The 15,466-nt window shown below is 46.2% G+C and overlaps 1 protein-coding gene across 7 annotated transcripts in view; it reads right to left on the bottom strand.

Moving 5' to 3' along the window:
- Positions 1–276: 276 nt before the first annotated feature.
- KCTD20 (potassium channel tetramerization domain containing 20) overlaps positions 277–15,466 on the bottom strand; it is a 57,879-nt gene continuing 42,689 nt past the window's right edge. For 5 of the 7 annotated variants that reach the window (XM_061632432.1, XM_061632434.1, XM_061632433.1 and 2 more), the window contains 6 exons: positions 13,972–14,239; positions 12,357–12,459; positions 11,230–11,350; positions 10,701–10,898; positions 2,777–2,887; positions 277–1,353 (listed from right to left, as the gene is read on the bottom strand). In XM_061632432.1, the coding sequence (XP_061488416.1) occupies positions 1,061–1,353; positions 2,777–2,887; positions 10,701–10,898; positions 11,230–11,350; positions 12,357–12,459; positions 13,972–14,239 (1,094 nt within the window). In that variant the 3' untranslated portion in view covers positions 277–1,060. The other 2 variants (XM_061632437.1, XM_061632435.1) reach the window with 2 other exon arrangements.

Raw genomic sequence — 15,466 nt, 5'->3', positions numbered from 1 at the left:
ACTCCTAGAACAGACACAAGTATGTAATGCAACAGAGACAAGAAGACTGCCAAAAGCTTTGCTGTACATCTGTACTACCACCCAGCAGTCTGTGACCTTTTGGAGGATCATGTACTGTAGTTGGTTCTTAACGAGAAGAAAGCAATTGGCCTTGTTGCCCACAAAGCCAGCAGGATTCAGCAGTCACTGTAACTTTAAAAGGATTTCCTACTAATCTGTGAGTCTCACAGAAGACAGAGGGGATGCTAAAGGTGTACAACATGTAAAGAGAGACACTTCATAGTTTGTACGACTGTACATCAAGAGCTTTAATCCTTCAGTAGATTTACAGCACAATCCTTTGCATGTTTGCTTGAAAGAAAAGTCCCACTGTTTTCAGTGGGATTTACTTCTAGGTAAACTTGCCTAGGATTACAACTTTAATGAGATTTACTAATTTAACATCTTCTGCCCAAATTTGTTAAGTATATTTTTAAACAGCAGGACTGTAAAGTAATTATACTCTGAGATGAAAATACAGCATTTTGTTGTGCAGGCTAGCATTCGGCATCTTGAAAACTGATAGGATACAGTATTATATATTTTAATGAGCGCTTGTTCAGGAGATGTTCCCAATGTGCTGAGCTCAAATTCTGACTATAAGCCATGATTCATGGGTGTGTTTCAGTTTGGTATGTCTCTTTATCAGAGTTTCATTTTCTTCTCAGCTGGTTGCTGAGATTAAGAAGCAATTTAGGGAGTTGGAGAGCTGCTGAAAGGGAAACTTCAGGGGGGGGAAACTAGACTCCATTTGCTATGAGTTGTGTGGGGGCGTACACCGGAAGACAGCCATAGTCCAGCTCCTCTTTGGAGAATACCTGAGACCCCTCAGCAACTGATGTAATAACACTAGTCCTCTCTGCTTATAGAGACTATATTGAGAGAATAAAGCAGTTTTGATAATACAACAGCTTGTAAGAGATCCAGGTGTATGAAAACTAGTAGCAGGCTGCTGTGGGTATTCAGCCCTAATCCGCTCAATCAAGTCCATTTGAGAAAATAGTGCACTTCAGCCACAGTATTAATCTGGTAGCTCATTAGCATCCATTTGAGATAATGGTGCATTTAATCGGTCAAGTTCATCCACCTGGGGAGGATGATGTAGCATAACCTCCTGGTCTTCTGCTACATCCTCCCCCCCCACCACAAGGTTTGTGAGAGATTTGCTTCTAACACACTGGAAGTCAACATGGCGACTCTTCCCCTCTTCCTTTTCCCACGACATCTGGATGAATGGGCGTTGAACATAGTTATAGATAACTTCTGAGCGCCCTCCAGGTCTCCTTTTCACTTTCTCTTTGCAGGTGGGGTAACCTGAAACACAGTTATTTTGACATTATTATTTTGGGCCAACTTAAACCCTCTTACTCACCAAAGGAAGAGAATCTAGATTTTAGACTGTAAACATGTACTGATAAAATTCAGCTTGGGTCAATCTAGATATGACACGTCAGCCCCATTCATATATGAACTGGGAGCGGAGGGGTCTGTTCTCTGTGCAAAGGAGCACATGGAAGAAGGGAACGAAATCCATCCATCTGCCATCTTACCTTGCTGTGTACTCTGCTACTTTTAGCCAGCTTTCTCCAGCAGGTCTCTGATACTGAAAGTGAGCCAGGCTAGGTTAAACGTACTTCAAACAAAAGAGTATACTAGCGAAGGAACGCAGGGGAAGGTTTTGCTCTCCCTTTCCTATGAGCTCCTTTTCATGTGAACTATACAAACACACACATTGTAAATGAACAGAGCTGACACGTGGCTCGAAGCTACTGGCTAAGTGTGGCTGTCACTGTTAGGCTGTGTTCACATGGCAGTTTAAAGGGGATTCAATGCAATGTGCACTTGTTTTTCACATCCATGTTTAAATGGCAGCCTACACTCCCCCTCCATTTAATTTGGATTTTCCTGATCTGCAGATAATGTGGCAAAGAAAAAAAAATCATCATAAAGTCTGTGTTACCTAACTGTGGATAAACTGAAGTGCATTGTGGTTAGGTGGGGATTACATGTGTGGTGATACTTTGCTAGGTGCCATCTATCACCACATGCCCTACTTCTGTTGGCTCAGTGCTTGGTAGGCTGCTGCTGAGGCCAGGTGTGATGCACACACTTTTTAAACTTTTTAACTAACTGTTTCATGCAAGTCTAGTATATTCAAAAACTTGTTAACTAAAACATTGGCAGCAGGCACAGGTAAACAAATACCTGCATGCATACTCACAATGGACGTCAGGTTTCCAGAACTCATGGAGGGTGGGGAACAACACATGATGTAAATACATTCCATCAAGTACCAGCCATTGGTGTGGATGGGAAACACTGCAGTTCAAATGAAGGTGCTCATGCATGGATAAACATACACAAAAAAGCACACACAGAAAAATCTGATCCGAGTGACCTGTGGGTGCATTAACACTGGTATGTACACAGTCTTATTCTGAAGAGGTGAGTTGCTGACTGCAAAACAGCACACCCAAATGAAGCACAGCTAACCCCAGGGCCCTAACCAGCAGTGTCAGATACAGGCAATGCTCAGTGCTCTCTGCAAAAGGGTTAGTCGTGAAACTAGTGATCTGGAATCAAAGGATTGCTGAGATAGTGTATAATTGAAGAAAGTAGCAAAATTTAGCATGCAAGGGTGACCAAGCCAACTACTAGTAGACCCAGTAAATGGGAGTTCTTAAGGGGAGTATCTGGTTTCTTTTAAAATCTTTTCTTATTTTGAAAACATACTTGCCTTCAATACCAATTCGAATGTTTTTCAGACCACGCTCTTTCAAAACTGTTTTTGCTACATCCCGATTTTCAATGTACTTGAAGAATCTGTAGAGCTTAGAACTATACAGAACTGCAAAATAAATAAATAATCTGAAAATATTAACCATAACAGCAGCTATTATGACAGGCTAGCAGCCCCCCCTTTTGCTACCTAAATTAGTGGTTAAAACAAACATGCATGATTCATGAATGGAATGATTCAAAGTTATTCAATCAAAAGCAGATAACAAAGATCTTGCAAAAGTGGGAGAATGAGCAATAAAAGAAATACAGAATTCAAAGTGAAATGAAAAATTATGTGCATTGTAATTGCGCATGGAAAGGGTGGCATTTTAAAAATAAAGTTTGAACAGAATATTCTCTCAGTTTATTCCCATGGGCCTCATTCCAGCAGTTGCCTTAGGCATGTCTTGCTTGCTGCTTTGTGTGTGCAAACTGACAGTATGCTCATGCCAAGGGGACTCTTGCTCTCAGCCACACTGACTTCTACTTTCCGTGTTCCTGGGACTTTAAGCACTTTAAGAACATAAGAAGAGCCTGTTGGATCAATCCAATGGCCCATCTAGTCCAGCATCCTGTTCTCACAGCGGCCAACCAGATGCATATGGGAACCCCACAAGGAGGACCTGAGTGCAAGAGCACTCTCCCCTTCTGTGGTTCCCAGCAACTGGTATTCAGAAGCATACCAAACACGGAGGCAGAGCATAGCAGTCGTGGTTAGGAGCCATTTACAGCCCTATCCTCCAAGAATTTGTCTAATCCTTTTTTAATACCATCCACATTGGTGGCCATCACTGCCTCTTGCGGGAGCGAATTCCACAGTTTAACTATGTGCTGTGCAAAGAAGTACTTTTTTTTGCCTGTCTTAAATCTTCCAACACTCAGCTTCATTGGATGTTCACAAGTTCTAGTGTTAATGAGAAAGGGAGAAAAACTTTTCTCTATCAACTTTCTTTATGCTGTGCATAATTTTATGCACTTCTATCATGTCACTGTTACTCATCTTTTCTCTAAAGTAAAAATCCCCAAATGCTGCAACCTTTCTTCATAGGGAAGTTGCTCCATCCCCCTGATAATTTTGGTTGCTCTTTTCTGAACCTTTTCCAATTCTACAATATCTTTCTTGAGGCGAGCAACCAGAACAGTACACAGTATTCCAAATGTGGCCATACCATAGTTGTGTATAACAGCATTATGATATTGGCAGGTTTGTTTTTAATGTTCAAGATGGGATATAAATGAAATAAACATACTGTACTCCACAAAACAATCACAACAGGAATGTAAAAGAATTTGCTTCTGAACAGACTGCATTTCTCCCAGGACAAAATACCACTGTTAAGAGAGAGGATGTGATAGCCCTGTCATGAGATGTTTGGATCCTGAGCAAACATGAATAAGAACTACACGTTTATTGCATGACTAAATCACTGGGTTGGAAGGCATTCAGTATACAATGTTATATCCACTTATGAAGACTACTTTTATGCATAGAGCCAGACACTGAAATGCAAAGATTCTTGGGAATAAGCCTCTGTGCAAGACAAAAAGAAGATACTATTGTGGCCTATTGCTGAAATAAAACACAAACACCATTCATTGGGTTGAATCATGGGCCACTTTATTAAATGGAATCAATTAGAATAATGAACCTGCAGAGGGGAAATCAAGTGCGGGAGCATTCTGATGATCCAGGCAAAGCCTGCTTGCAGCCATAGGGCGACTAAACCTTGCCTGAGCCCGGGGCTGCCCTATGCCAGACCCCAGCTCAAGCCACACCCTGAAGATGTGTAGGGGGTCCAACCCGCATCACCGCCCCCCGGAGCCGTGAAACTCCGAGCGGATGAGGCACGTTGGCCCCAAAGGCGGCCCGTGTTCTGCCCCCTGGGCCGTATAGCCCTGAGCTGCAGGCCCCCGGACCGCCAATCGTCCCCAAAGGTGCCTAAAGGTGTCACCTAGCTGCCCTTTCCCTTTAAACCTTTTCCCGCACTTCTTTGCCACAAAAGGGGGACAAGCCTCTGCTTAGTCTCCCTTTACCCCACACCCGATAAGAATCTCGTGCAGACCCCTCTGCAGGTCCATCTGGAAGATGCCATCGTTGCCCCACGAACTGCATGTCCACGCATGCCTACTACTGAGGGCCTTGCCCTCCATGTCTGACCACAGCAGACGACCCAAGGCTACCGAGGCCTCAATTGCATGTCCTCACATGCCTGCCACTGAGGGCCTTGCCCTCCATGTCTGACCACAGCAGATGACCCGAGGCTACCGAGGCCTCAACTGCATGTCCTCACATGCCTGCCACTGAGGGCCTTGCCCTCCATGTCTGACCACAGCAGACGACCCAAGGCTACCGAGGCCTCAACTGCATGTCCTCACATGCCTGCCACTGAGGGCCTTGCCCTCCATGTCTGACCACAGCAGACGACCCGAGGCTACCGAGGCCTCAACTGCATGTCCTCACATGCCTGCCACTGAGGGCCTTGCCCTCCATGTCTGACCACAGCAGATGACCCGAGTCTACCGAGGCCTCAACTGCATGTCCTCACATGCCTGCCACTGAGGGCCTTGCCCTCCATGTCTGACCACAGCAGACAACCCAAGGCTACCGAGGCCTCAACTGCATGTCCTCACATGCCTGCCACTGAGGGCCTTGCCCTCCATGTCTGACCACAGCAGATGAACAGATGCTATTGTGGCCTCAACTGCATGTCCTCACATGTCTTGCCCTTCAGTAACCAAGATAATTCCCACCCAGGGGAATGACCACCACCTGCAGAACCTTCCGCCCTGAACCCTGCTGGAACAACATGGGTAGGAGACCATTCCAGTGCATACTCTGTCGACTCAGCCACCAAACTGTGGCCCACCATCCGAGGCCCAGCTGTGAACCAATGTGCGTTTGCGGCCCCAAGGCCAGCCTATGAGATCATGCCATGGCTGCAGAGTAGGCTGCGCGTCTGCTCCATCCCCATCCAGCAACCTGCCAAAACAGAAACAATCGTGAACAGTTGGGTCGCGGACCTTCAGACTCACCCCCAGGGTGAATGTATTCCATGCGCCCCCTACTTCCACCTCCTAATGGCGTGCACCTGCATATACCAAAACCAAATGGACCGTCCCAGGTAGGCAATTCCACTGCCGGGTAGGCAAACCCCATTCCGGAGGAGATGTCCCTCAAACCCCCATGGGTCTGCTCCCAGGCACTGCGACACTAGACTGAAACTTTATAAGGGAAGATCCCTCCCCCTGAATATCAGGCAACCAGGCCTGTAGCTTCAGGCCAAAAACACTATGACGCTGTCATGGGGAAATGTCCAGTCCAGGGGGAGGGTAAAATAATGTGGACTAACTCTTGCACCCCTGGTCTGCCTGGAAGTCTGACCTGGCCCCCAAACACCCTCGCCCCCCATCCGGAAGGCTCCGAATTAAGTGTGAGGGCCGCTACCTGCAACTGCTGAGCTTTGAAGCATGATGGTCTCAGGGCACCTCCCTGATCAACCATCCCAGGCGGGTCAGGTGAACGTGGAGGATGAGGATAAGGGGTATGGGGGTGTGCATGGGCCAGCTGGCCAGCACCTGACATATCCCAAGACATCTGAATGGTCCTAAAGGCCCCCTGCCAGCCTACCTTGCGACACACTGACAGACAAGCTACACTCCTACCATGTGATGAATTCCAGCACGTGATTCATAGGAATAGGCCACACTTTGCATAGCCCCTGCCAGCCCCTAACTCCCAGGAATCCCTTCCTGCCCTCTGATAGCTGGTGAGCATGCTGGGGCAGCAGATAGGCATATGGCCATCTCTGACTCCCTTCCCCCATCTCCCAGTATGCGGTATGGGACTAGCTGAGTCGGTCCTTCCTCTAACTGAAACACCATTGACGCGCCGCAGGAAAGGAGGGGGCCACCAGAGGTTGGCGCACAAGGCAGCCAAAAACTTTGAACTTGTGGTAAGGCTGTGAAATCCCTGTTATGGCACCATCACCCCACCATAGAAGGCCCCCAACACCTGAAGGGGAGGAAGCAAACACCTTCCCCAGCCCCTGAAAACTGCAGGATCTTGATCTGCAACAGTTCAAGCTTTTCCAGGGGAGCCTGCAGCCCTGGGTCCAAAAGTCAGTCTTCATACCCTGGAAGGTGAACACTGGGGCAGGATCTTCCCTTTCTCCAGCTGCCAAAGGAACCCCCCCAGCTCATAGCTACGCTATAAACTGTGCCATCAGGTGCTAATATGCACCCAAAGTCTGCCCTACCCGTAAACTGTAAATCATGAAAGTAGTGCCCCACTGCTTCTGAGCCCTCTCGTCTCCAAGAAGGGGCTGAAGTGCTCCATGCAAGAATACAGCAGCCCCTAGGTAATGCTCTGCTGCATAGTTGACTTAACAGGCAAAACTCAGCAGCTCAAAATCCACCGTGTGTAACGGCCGGCAATGCAGGCAGATTAGCTGCCACACTTGCCCATAAGGCATCACTGAGTGACCCCACTTGTATGACAGATGGTGAATCAGGTAGACTTTGCCCACTGCCACTGTGGGCACTATACGGGGGGGCGCTGAGAGAGCAGAGGTAGGGGATGATGGGAAGGGGCCAATAACCCTGCCCAACTGTATGTCTTAATCAATTGTCCCCTGGACCAGTGCGTCCATAGGATCCGGAAAACCGCATAATAAAGAAAAACCACATCATAAAATGAGTCCCCCCATAACTGGGCAGTCTGCAAGCAAGGTCCATAGCCCTCGAGCATAGCTGGGAAGGGACACTTTTTCCGAGCAGCCTCTGCTGGGGGCTGCCCTGGCCCCACATATCCTTCTGGCTTGTTGTTGTGCCTTTAATAGCAGGTTCGTATTCAGCAGTTATTAGATGGCATGGAGTTAAGCAATGTCATCTTCTAATGTCTGCAGATCAAATGACCCTTAAAGGCACAGGACTAGAGGCCTGTAAAAAGGTGGGCACCTTATCTACAGACCAGTTTGTAAACTAGCTAAAGTGAAGATGCAAGCAAATGTGCAGCCTGCGTGTGATTAATTCCATTATGTTTAAATAATTTACTCAGAGAAATATGAATTGGACCAATTCTATGCATACTTACTTGTGAGAAAATCCCCAAGTGTCTCGTTACTTCTTCCCCTGGAAGGGTGCATGTGATTGCACACATACAGCAGAATCCTATGTGTGTTTACTCAGAATATCACAGATTAAATGGGTTTTAGGACAGAGGTTTATGGGACTTAACTGATGGAAAGGTTCATATATTTTTACCTGGGTTTGAAGAACGTATTTGGGGGGGGGGAGAAGCTTAACAGTGAAAAAAGGGGGGATGAGTTCCCTTTGCATTTTGGAGTTGAGGTAGTTTTGGAGGTGAGGTTGCAGCACTAACTGGGGTCCCTACAGGCTCCTGCTGCCTCCCTTCTGTCTCCAGCTGCCCCCCACCCTCCTCAAAAAGCCCCTGCTCTTGTAATTACATTGTATTGCTCCAATCCAAATGGCCGCTACGTTATGACAGAGCATCTTTCTAGGTTATTCTGCAAAAGAAGTGGCGGCCACAGGCAGCAGGAGGCTGAAATTTGAAGGAGGATTAAATTTAAAAGAGGATTAGACAAATTCATGGAGGACAGGGCTATCAATGGCTACTAGCCATGATGTCTGTTCTCTGCCACCCTAGTCAGAGGCAGTATGCTTCTGAAAACCAGCTGCCGGAAGCCTCAGGAGAGGAGAGTGTTCCTGCACTCGGGTCCTGCTTGCGGGCTTCCCCCAGGCACCTGGTTGGCCACTGTGAGAACAGGATGCTGGACTAGATGGGCCACTGGCCTGATCCAGCAGGTTCTTCTTATGTTCTTAACCCATGGCTGCTAAGCTCTGGAGGAAACCAGGTTAGGGAAGGCTTACTTATAATCATAAGATCACCTAGCTTTTCATTTTCGTAAACTGTTGTGATACCTCAGTTTGGTTCTTCAGCTGAATCCCTTTTTAAACAGTATTGTCACCCATTGTATCACATTGATTCACCATTCTGTGCAGTGAATTAAATAGGAATTAAATGATTGACAACAAAAATAAGCAGCTGTTTTTTAAACAAAAACACTCAACTAAATTGTACTGAATGGTTTTGATGTTCAAACAAAAAATCAACCACCTGAATTCCCACTATCCAGGGATCTGCAGTTCTGACTCATTTAAACTTCAGATGCATTTTCCATCTCCACTGCATATTAACATATCCTCCTGCTACGATACTTTGAAAAACATGGATTAAATGCTAGCTTGCTCTTTATAATTCCATGGGTAGATCAGGATAATGAAGCAGCTGCCTTTTTATGAACAGCCACAGAGAATCAACAGGACTAATCAAGTAGTTTGGGGGGCAAAATCTTTATTAACCTCGTTGCCATGCTTGAAATTCTCACTGATGCACAGGATGGTGCTTTCAAGATAAACCAAGAAGCCAACCAAGTAATTAAAAAGAAGCTGGTAAATGTCCCTGGCTGGCACTCATTGCCTGATTAACAATCAAACAACAAAGCACTAGTTTAGATCTTATTTTACCGAGTGCAAGGGCTGAAAAAGACCTCTTGATGGTAACTGGGAAGATAAACCAAGAAGCCAACCAAGTAATTAAAAAGAAGCTGGTAAAGGTCCCTGGCAGGCACTCATTGCATGATTAAAAATCAAACAACAAAGCACTAGTTTAGATCTTATTCTACCGAGTGCAACTGAGAAGAATAGCATAAGCAGGCTGATCCTTTCTATGCTACTTAGAAGTAATTCTCCCCGTATTCAGTGGGCCTTATTTATTCTCTAAGTGTGCTTAGGAATGCAACCATAAATCTTCCTTACACCACCTCGCAGCGGCTGAAAGTCCTCCCGCGCCTCGCCGCCGCTGGAAGTCCTCACGTGTCTCGTCGCAGCCGCAAGGCCAGCCCATCGCGGCCAGAAGGCCCCCCGCGTCCCGCCGCTGCCGCCGCCCCCGCAAGGCCGGCTCATCAAAGGCCCCGCCGCGGCCGGAAGGCCTCACCCGCGCCGGGAGGCTCCCCGCGCCACGCAGCAGCCGCCGCCACAAAGCCTCAGCCGCCAAAGGCCGGCTCACCAAAGGCCCCGCCGCGGCCGGAAGGCCTCGCCCGCGCCGGGAGGCCCCCTGCGCCGCGCAGCAGCCGCCGCCACAAAGCCTCAGCCGCCAAAATTCAAAGGAGGGCGGGAGGCTGGCAGAGCGGCCTTAAATGGCCTTCAGCCGTCCCGCCTCCTTCCTGTGTGTCACGATGGCGCGCCGGCGCGCTGCGTGCACACCCGATGGCAGCCTGAGCTTCGGCTGTGGCCACAAACTCGCCCCTTTGCCCGGAAGTACCGGGCACGGAACGGGAATACTGGAACATAATAAGACCTGTTGAAAATGTGAGACAAGCAGTATTAAATGTTACATAGATTAAAAAGTTAACCTTTTCTTTTGGTTGTTATAAGTGATACCCTTTCTGATGTTATCTTTATTTATTTTTCCAGTCTTTGCTAATCCTGTGTCCCAGGAGTGGCTGGTGCCATTGAGAATAGTGGGGCAGAAGGCAGGGAGCCCAACAGTAGGTGGATCCTGAGCCAATGACAGCAAGGCCATCTAATTCTAGTTTTGTCCTCATCCTCCTTTCTGCCAAGTTCTGCAAGGGCAACACTAAGACTGAGGAGGAGGAAGCTGACAGCTAGGACTGGTTGTAAGAGGGCAAGCAGGTGGGGCTGGTTGAGGACACAATGAGGTTGGTGGGCAGTGCCCCATTCACCCTAGTGGATGAGCCTCCACTGCTGTATGCACTATGTATACCACATGGTATAATTTGACTTTTAAAACAATTTTCTAGAAATTGTTATTTATTACTTTAAAAATGCAGATTGCTTACTTTGTGAGTATTCTTCTCCCATTGGAGGTGGATAGTCTTCGTCCCAGTCTACTATGTCTTCATCTGTTAGTACCACAATGTGACACTCACGTTCTCCTTTCTTGGCACTGCCCACCATTATAGGGAGGATCAGCTCTTCCAGATAGCAATCAAACTGCTTGTGAGCCCCATCATTAGACAATTCATGTAGCAATGCACCTAACAGGAAATAAGTCATATGTGAGTCCTTTGCATACAGTTGGAAGAGAAAATTATAGACCTAGCTCCCTAAATCTCAAATGCCACCCTTACAGCCTTAGGTAGAGCATCTGCCTTGCATGCAGAAGGTCCCAGGTTCAGTCCCTGGGATCTCCAGGTAGGGCTGGGAGAGGCTCCTGTCTGAAACGGAAGAAGCTGCTGCCAGTCACTGCAGACGATACTAAGCAAGGTGGACCAACAGAGCTTCCTATGTACAAGCAGGTTTGAGAACAGAGTGGCCTCGACATATAGAGCATTTACATGTCTCTTCTTTTAAGTTTCAGCCACTTACTTAAATCTTGACATTTGATTGTGTTAAAGTCAAAGTTGATGCAAAGGTAGTCACATGTGTCTCTGAGATCAGGAATAGAAATCCCATCGGGACAGTTAATAATTCCAGTTTTGTAATAATCCTGAAAGTAAAGCACAATGATTTTCATTATTGTTGTACTTACTTATTTCACTGGTATCCTGTTCCTCCTTCAAAAAGCTTTGAGTGGTGTACTCAGGGCTCCCTGTCAGCCTCCCAACTGGTCATTGACGAGGCACTTGCTTAGCTTTAACACTACGAACAGCCTAATGTGCCCTTAAATCATTCATTTTAAAAACTCAACATTATGAATTAGTGTCATATTCTACCATTACACTCAGGGCCCAGCATCAGGAGTTGGCATCAAGGGTCGGCATTGTTGGGCAGCTGCCAAGGATTCCCATCCCAGCAGAGGGCCCATTGATGATAGTCCTCTGGATCTGCTTCTCCTCCTCACCACTGCAACCTGCTTATTCACCTGCCTCTTTCACTGGCCCAGACGAGGGAATGGGCAAGCAACAACAACACTGTGGAGGAGTTGCCACTGCCTCTTTGCTTATTGGCTTTGTCTGGCAAGCAAGCAGTGAGGAGGCAAAGGAGCAGCAGCAGCTGCCATTAATGGCAGTGAGGTTCTAGACCAGCATTTCCCAACTAGTGGGCCACCAGATGTTGTTGGACCACAATTCCCATCTTTCCTGACCATTGGCAATGCTGGCTGAGGCTGATGGGAGTTGTGGTCCAACAACACCTGGTGGCCCACTAGTTGGGAAAGGCTGTTCTAGACTGACTAAGGAAGGGGGTGCCTATTGAGGGTGTCTTGTCCAAGGACTTCCCAAAATTGGGAGCCAGCACTGCATACTTACACATGTATGCAGAAGGAGAAACACTATTGGTTATATGGGAAAAATTAGAAAGAGTTATTCACAACATGATATGATATGTGCTGTCTTACAAGTAGGAAATGGGAAGGCAACGAAAAAGAAACGGATCTATAAATGAAATGGAAAATACATGAGAAGCTCAAAGTTCCTTTGAATTTGAAGCCAGGAATAGGAACTTTACAAACTGGAGGAACAGCCCTACTTCTGCAACTCTGGCAACTTCCTCACCAGTACAGTCCGGAAAACAGTGGAGCTGATTCCTTCTGCAATCTCATATTCACCCTTCTCATTTGGCCGAGTGAAGTTATATTCTCGTCCTGGTCCAAACATTCTGAAAGGTAGCAAGGTAATCCATACATGGGTTTAAGATGTCTGTCCCCAAAGGCCAGTTGGTTCACTGAAGTAAGTAGATCATGCTAAAACCATCTAAAGAGAGAATAATCTAAATCATGGCGAGTCATTCTTTGGGGATGCAGCAGTTATGGAGCAGCAGTTGGTGAGGAGATGGATGGCATCTTAAACAGCTGGGAAAAGAGCATGCAGTTCTCAAAGGGCCAGTTCAGATGTCATGTTCTCAGTCCATGAAACCACGGCTTATCAGCCAGAGCACGAGACAGGTGCCCGCACACTTCCGCCTTGCTTTTGCCTTCATGTGCCCAGGTTCAGCACTTACATCCTTATTTCCAAACCAAGAAATTGTGATGTACATTCTGCTTTCAAACCATGATATAAAACCTGGATCTGATCACTAGACATGATTTTAAGTGATTTGAAAATGTCTTTTTACAAAAAAAAGTGGCCACGGGGGGCCTAGAGGAGGGAAGGAATCCAGATCAGGATTTTGATATGGAGGAAGGGAGAGTTAACATCCTGATGAAAATTGCCCCTACAAGCTGCTATTTGCTCCATTAAAAGAAACAAAGGCTGCGAGCATACGAGTGGCCTACAGCAAAGCATTTCCATTGGCCACACCTGGAGGGGGAATAGGTTGATCTGCTGATCAGTTGCAAAATCTCTTTGAAGCAAATTAAAAACAAACACTCAAGCTGATCCCACCAGGTTTTACAGTAAAAAGGGGTGGGGTTTGACTAGCATTGTGTGCCCGTTTTCAGAAAAGAGAGGTGGAGACACATTAATTGTGTCTCTACCCAAAAAGCAACAGCACTGGGACAAGCAGCAGCTTCCAGAGGGTGGGGTGGGGAGGAGAGAGCTGTAAAAGGGTTAAATCACAATCTCTCTCTTTGTGGCTGCTTTTGTAAACCAAATGATGTGGTCAGTCTAAGCATGTTTTTGAATCACATACTTAAATGTCACTTCTAGTTAGACCCTAAGACAGGGATGGGGAGCCTGTGGTCCTCCAGATATTGCTGGACTACAACTCCCATAAGTTGGCTAGGACTGATGAGTCATAATCCAACAACATCTGGAGGGCCATAGGTTCCCTATCCCTGTTCTAAGATTTCTCCTATCTAGACCAGTGGCATTCACTTCAGAATCTGTGAGATGTTCTCAGAAGGCTGGCACACCATGAACATCTTCAGTATGACCTTAATTCTGGTCCATTACCCTAACCACATTTACTCAGAGTGAACTGATTTAAATGGAATGCATTTCCAAGTTAATGGGAATGACACTTTCAAATTCCAGTGGGATTTCTAAGTACTTGGTCATACCCAAACAATTAGGACAGTATTCTAAAACTGGAAGGTGTTCCAAAATGAGAAAGCATCCCAACCCTGTTCAGATTGTAAGATACACACCAATCTTGGCATCAGTGACTATACTCTCTGTTTACATTTGAGAAGTAGTCTGTAAGTTTTGAAGAGGTAGTGAAGCCACTTACCTTCCCAACATTGTATCAGGATGAGCTGTGAAAATCTGGGGATTTACAACAAATTTAGTGCCATCTACGACAAGAGTCACTTTCTCTGATGCTTGGACTTGTGGACTGTTGTTTAAGTTGTTACAGCTGTTTCCAAATTGCTCTTGTGTAGTAGCATAATAGTCTAGATTTCTTTTGCTCCCCATTTGGAAGAAAATGCTTTTGGTATCTTCAAGAGCATTAGAACACTGAGGGCTTGCTGGGTGAGAAGCATATCTGAGTTCTGCATCTAGACATAGCAGGTGCAAGCAGCAATTGAGTAAATGCAATGATTCATTAAAAACTTGACATATAATAAAAGGTTAATAACCCAATAGGTAACAATACAATGTGAAGAGAAGATGCACTATTGATTTAGTAGATTATCAAAACACCCTGGCATATCAGTAAACAGCAGCTGATGACACACAAATTAGCCATGTATGAACAACCAGATCATACATGTGCATCTATTGGGATGTCCAAGTTTGCATATTGCTGGCATTATGAGACACATTCACTTTAAGGAGTGGGATCTGCAACAGACCTCTGAGTGGGGAGTGCTATGGTTCACTGTTACAGTCAATCAGCCATGCCCTCCTTGATGGTACTCCACTCTGTTGCTCCTTCCAACAGTCAGGCTCCATACAGACATCCTACTTTGAAAGAACTTGACTTCCCCCAAAAGATCCTGGGAACTGTAGTTTGGTGTGGGCGTTGGAATTGTACTATGAGGGGGTAAACTACAATTCCCAGAGTCCTTTGGGGGAAGCCATGTGCTTTAAATGTAAAGGTATGGTGCATACGCAGCCTCAGTCAGCATTCTATGGCCCGTGAGCACACTGTCTTCATTGGACTTTTTTTTGTAAGTAGGGTAGGAGGGTTCCTCCCCCAAAAGAAAAAGATTGTGTATTTTTGCAAATCTTCATGTCCCTCAAAACCTTGGGGTTCCCTAGCCTGCTTGGCTATCGCTGGTGCTGTTGGCTACATGAGCAATGGACATTCACAGTCTGATTCTTTTTAAAATTTTAAATCTGATCAGGATCTGGAATGTGGGAGGGGGGAGAGAAGTTTTTTTAACCCTTTCCTCCCATCTAGCAATCCCAATTAAAATCCCATTTCCTTCCTCAACTCTACCATTTGATATGGGAAGAGGCTGTTTCCTCCTTTAGCAAATAACAGCTCGTGAGGGTGGGGTGGGGTGATTTTAATTAGGACTGTGGCGTGGGAGAAAAGGGTTTAACTTCTCATGTGTTGTGGTCCTGATTCTGATCCCCAGAACTACTATTTTAATGATAATGATAATAATGATAACGATAATGCAAAGCTCAAAATGCATTTAAAATAACACAGTGGTTCCCAAACATTGTTTTCCCCATGACCGCTTGAAAATTGCTGATGGTCTTGAAGGACTACTTCATTATTTCTCTGCCTGTTGTAGCAATTGTAATGCACAGTACTAGGTGCTGTATGAATT

The sequence above is a fragment of the Rhineura floridana genome, chromosome 6, assembly GCF_030035675.1.
Source record: "Rhineura floridana isolate rRhiFlo1 chromosome 6, rRhiFlo1.hap2, whole genome shotgun sequence".
Lineage (NCBI taxonomy): Eukaryota > Metazoa > Chordata > Lepidosauria > Squamata > Rhineuridae > Rhineura > Rhineura floridana.
Note: the sequence above shows the minus strand (reverse complement) of the source record. Positions and strands in the feature narration are given on the sequence as shown.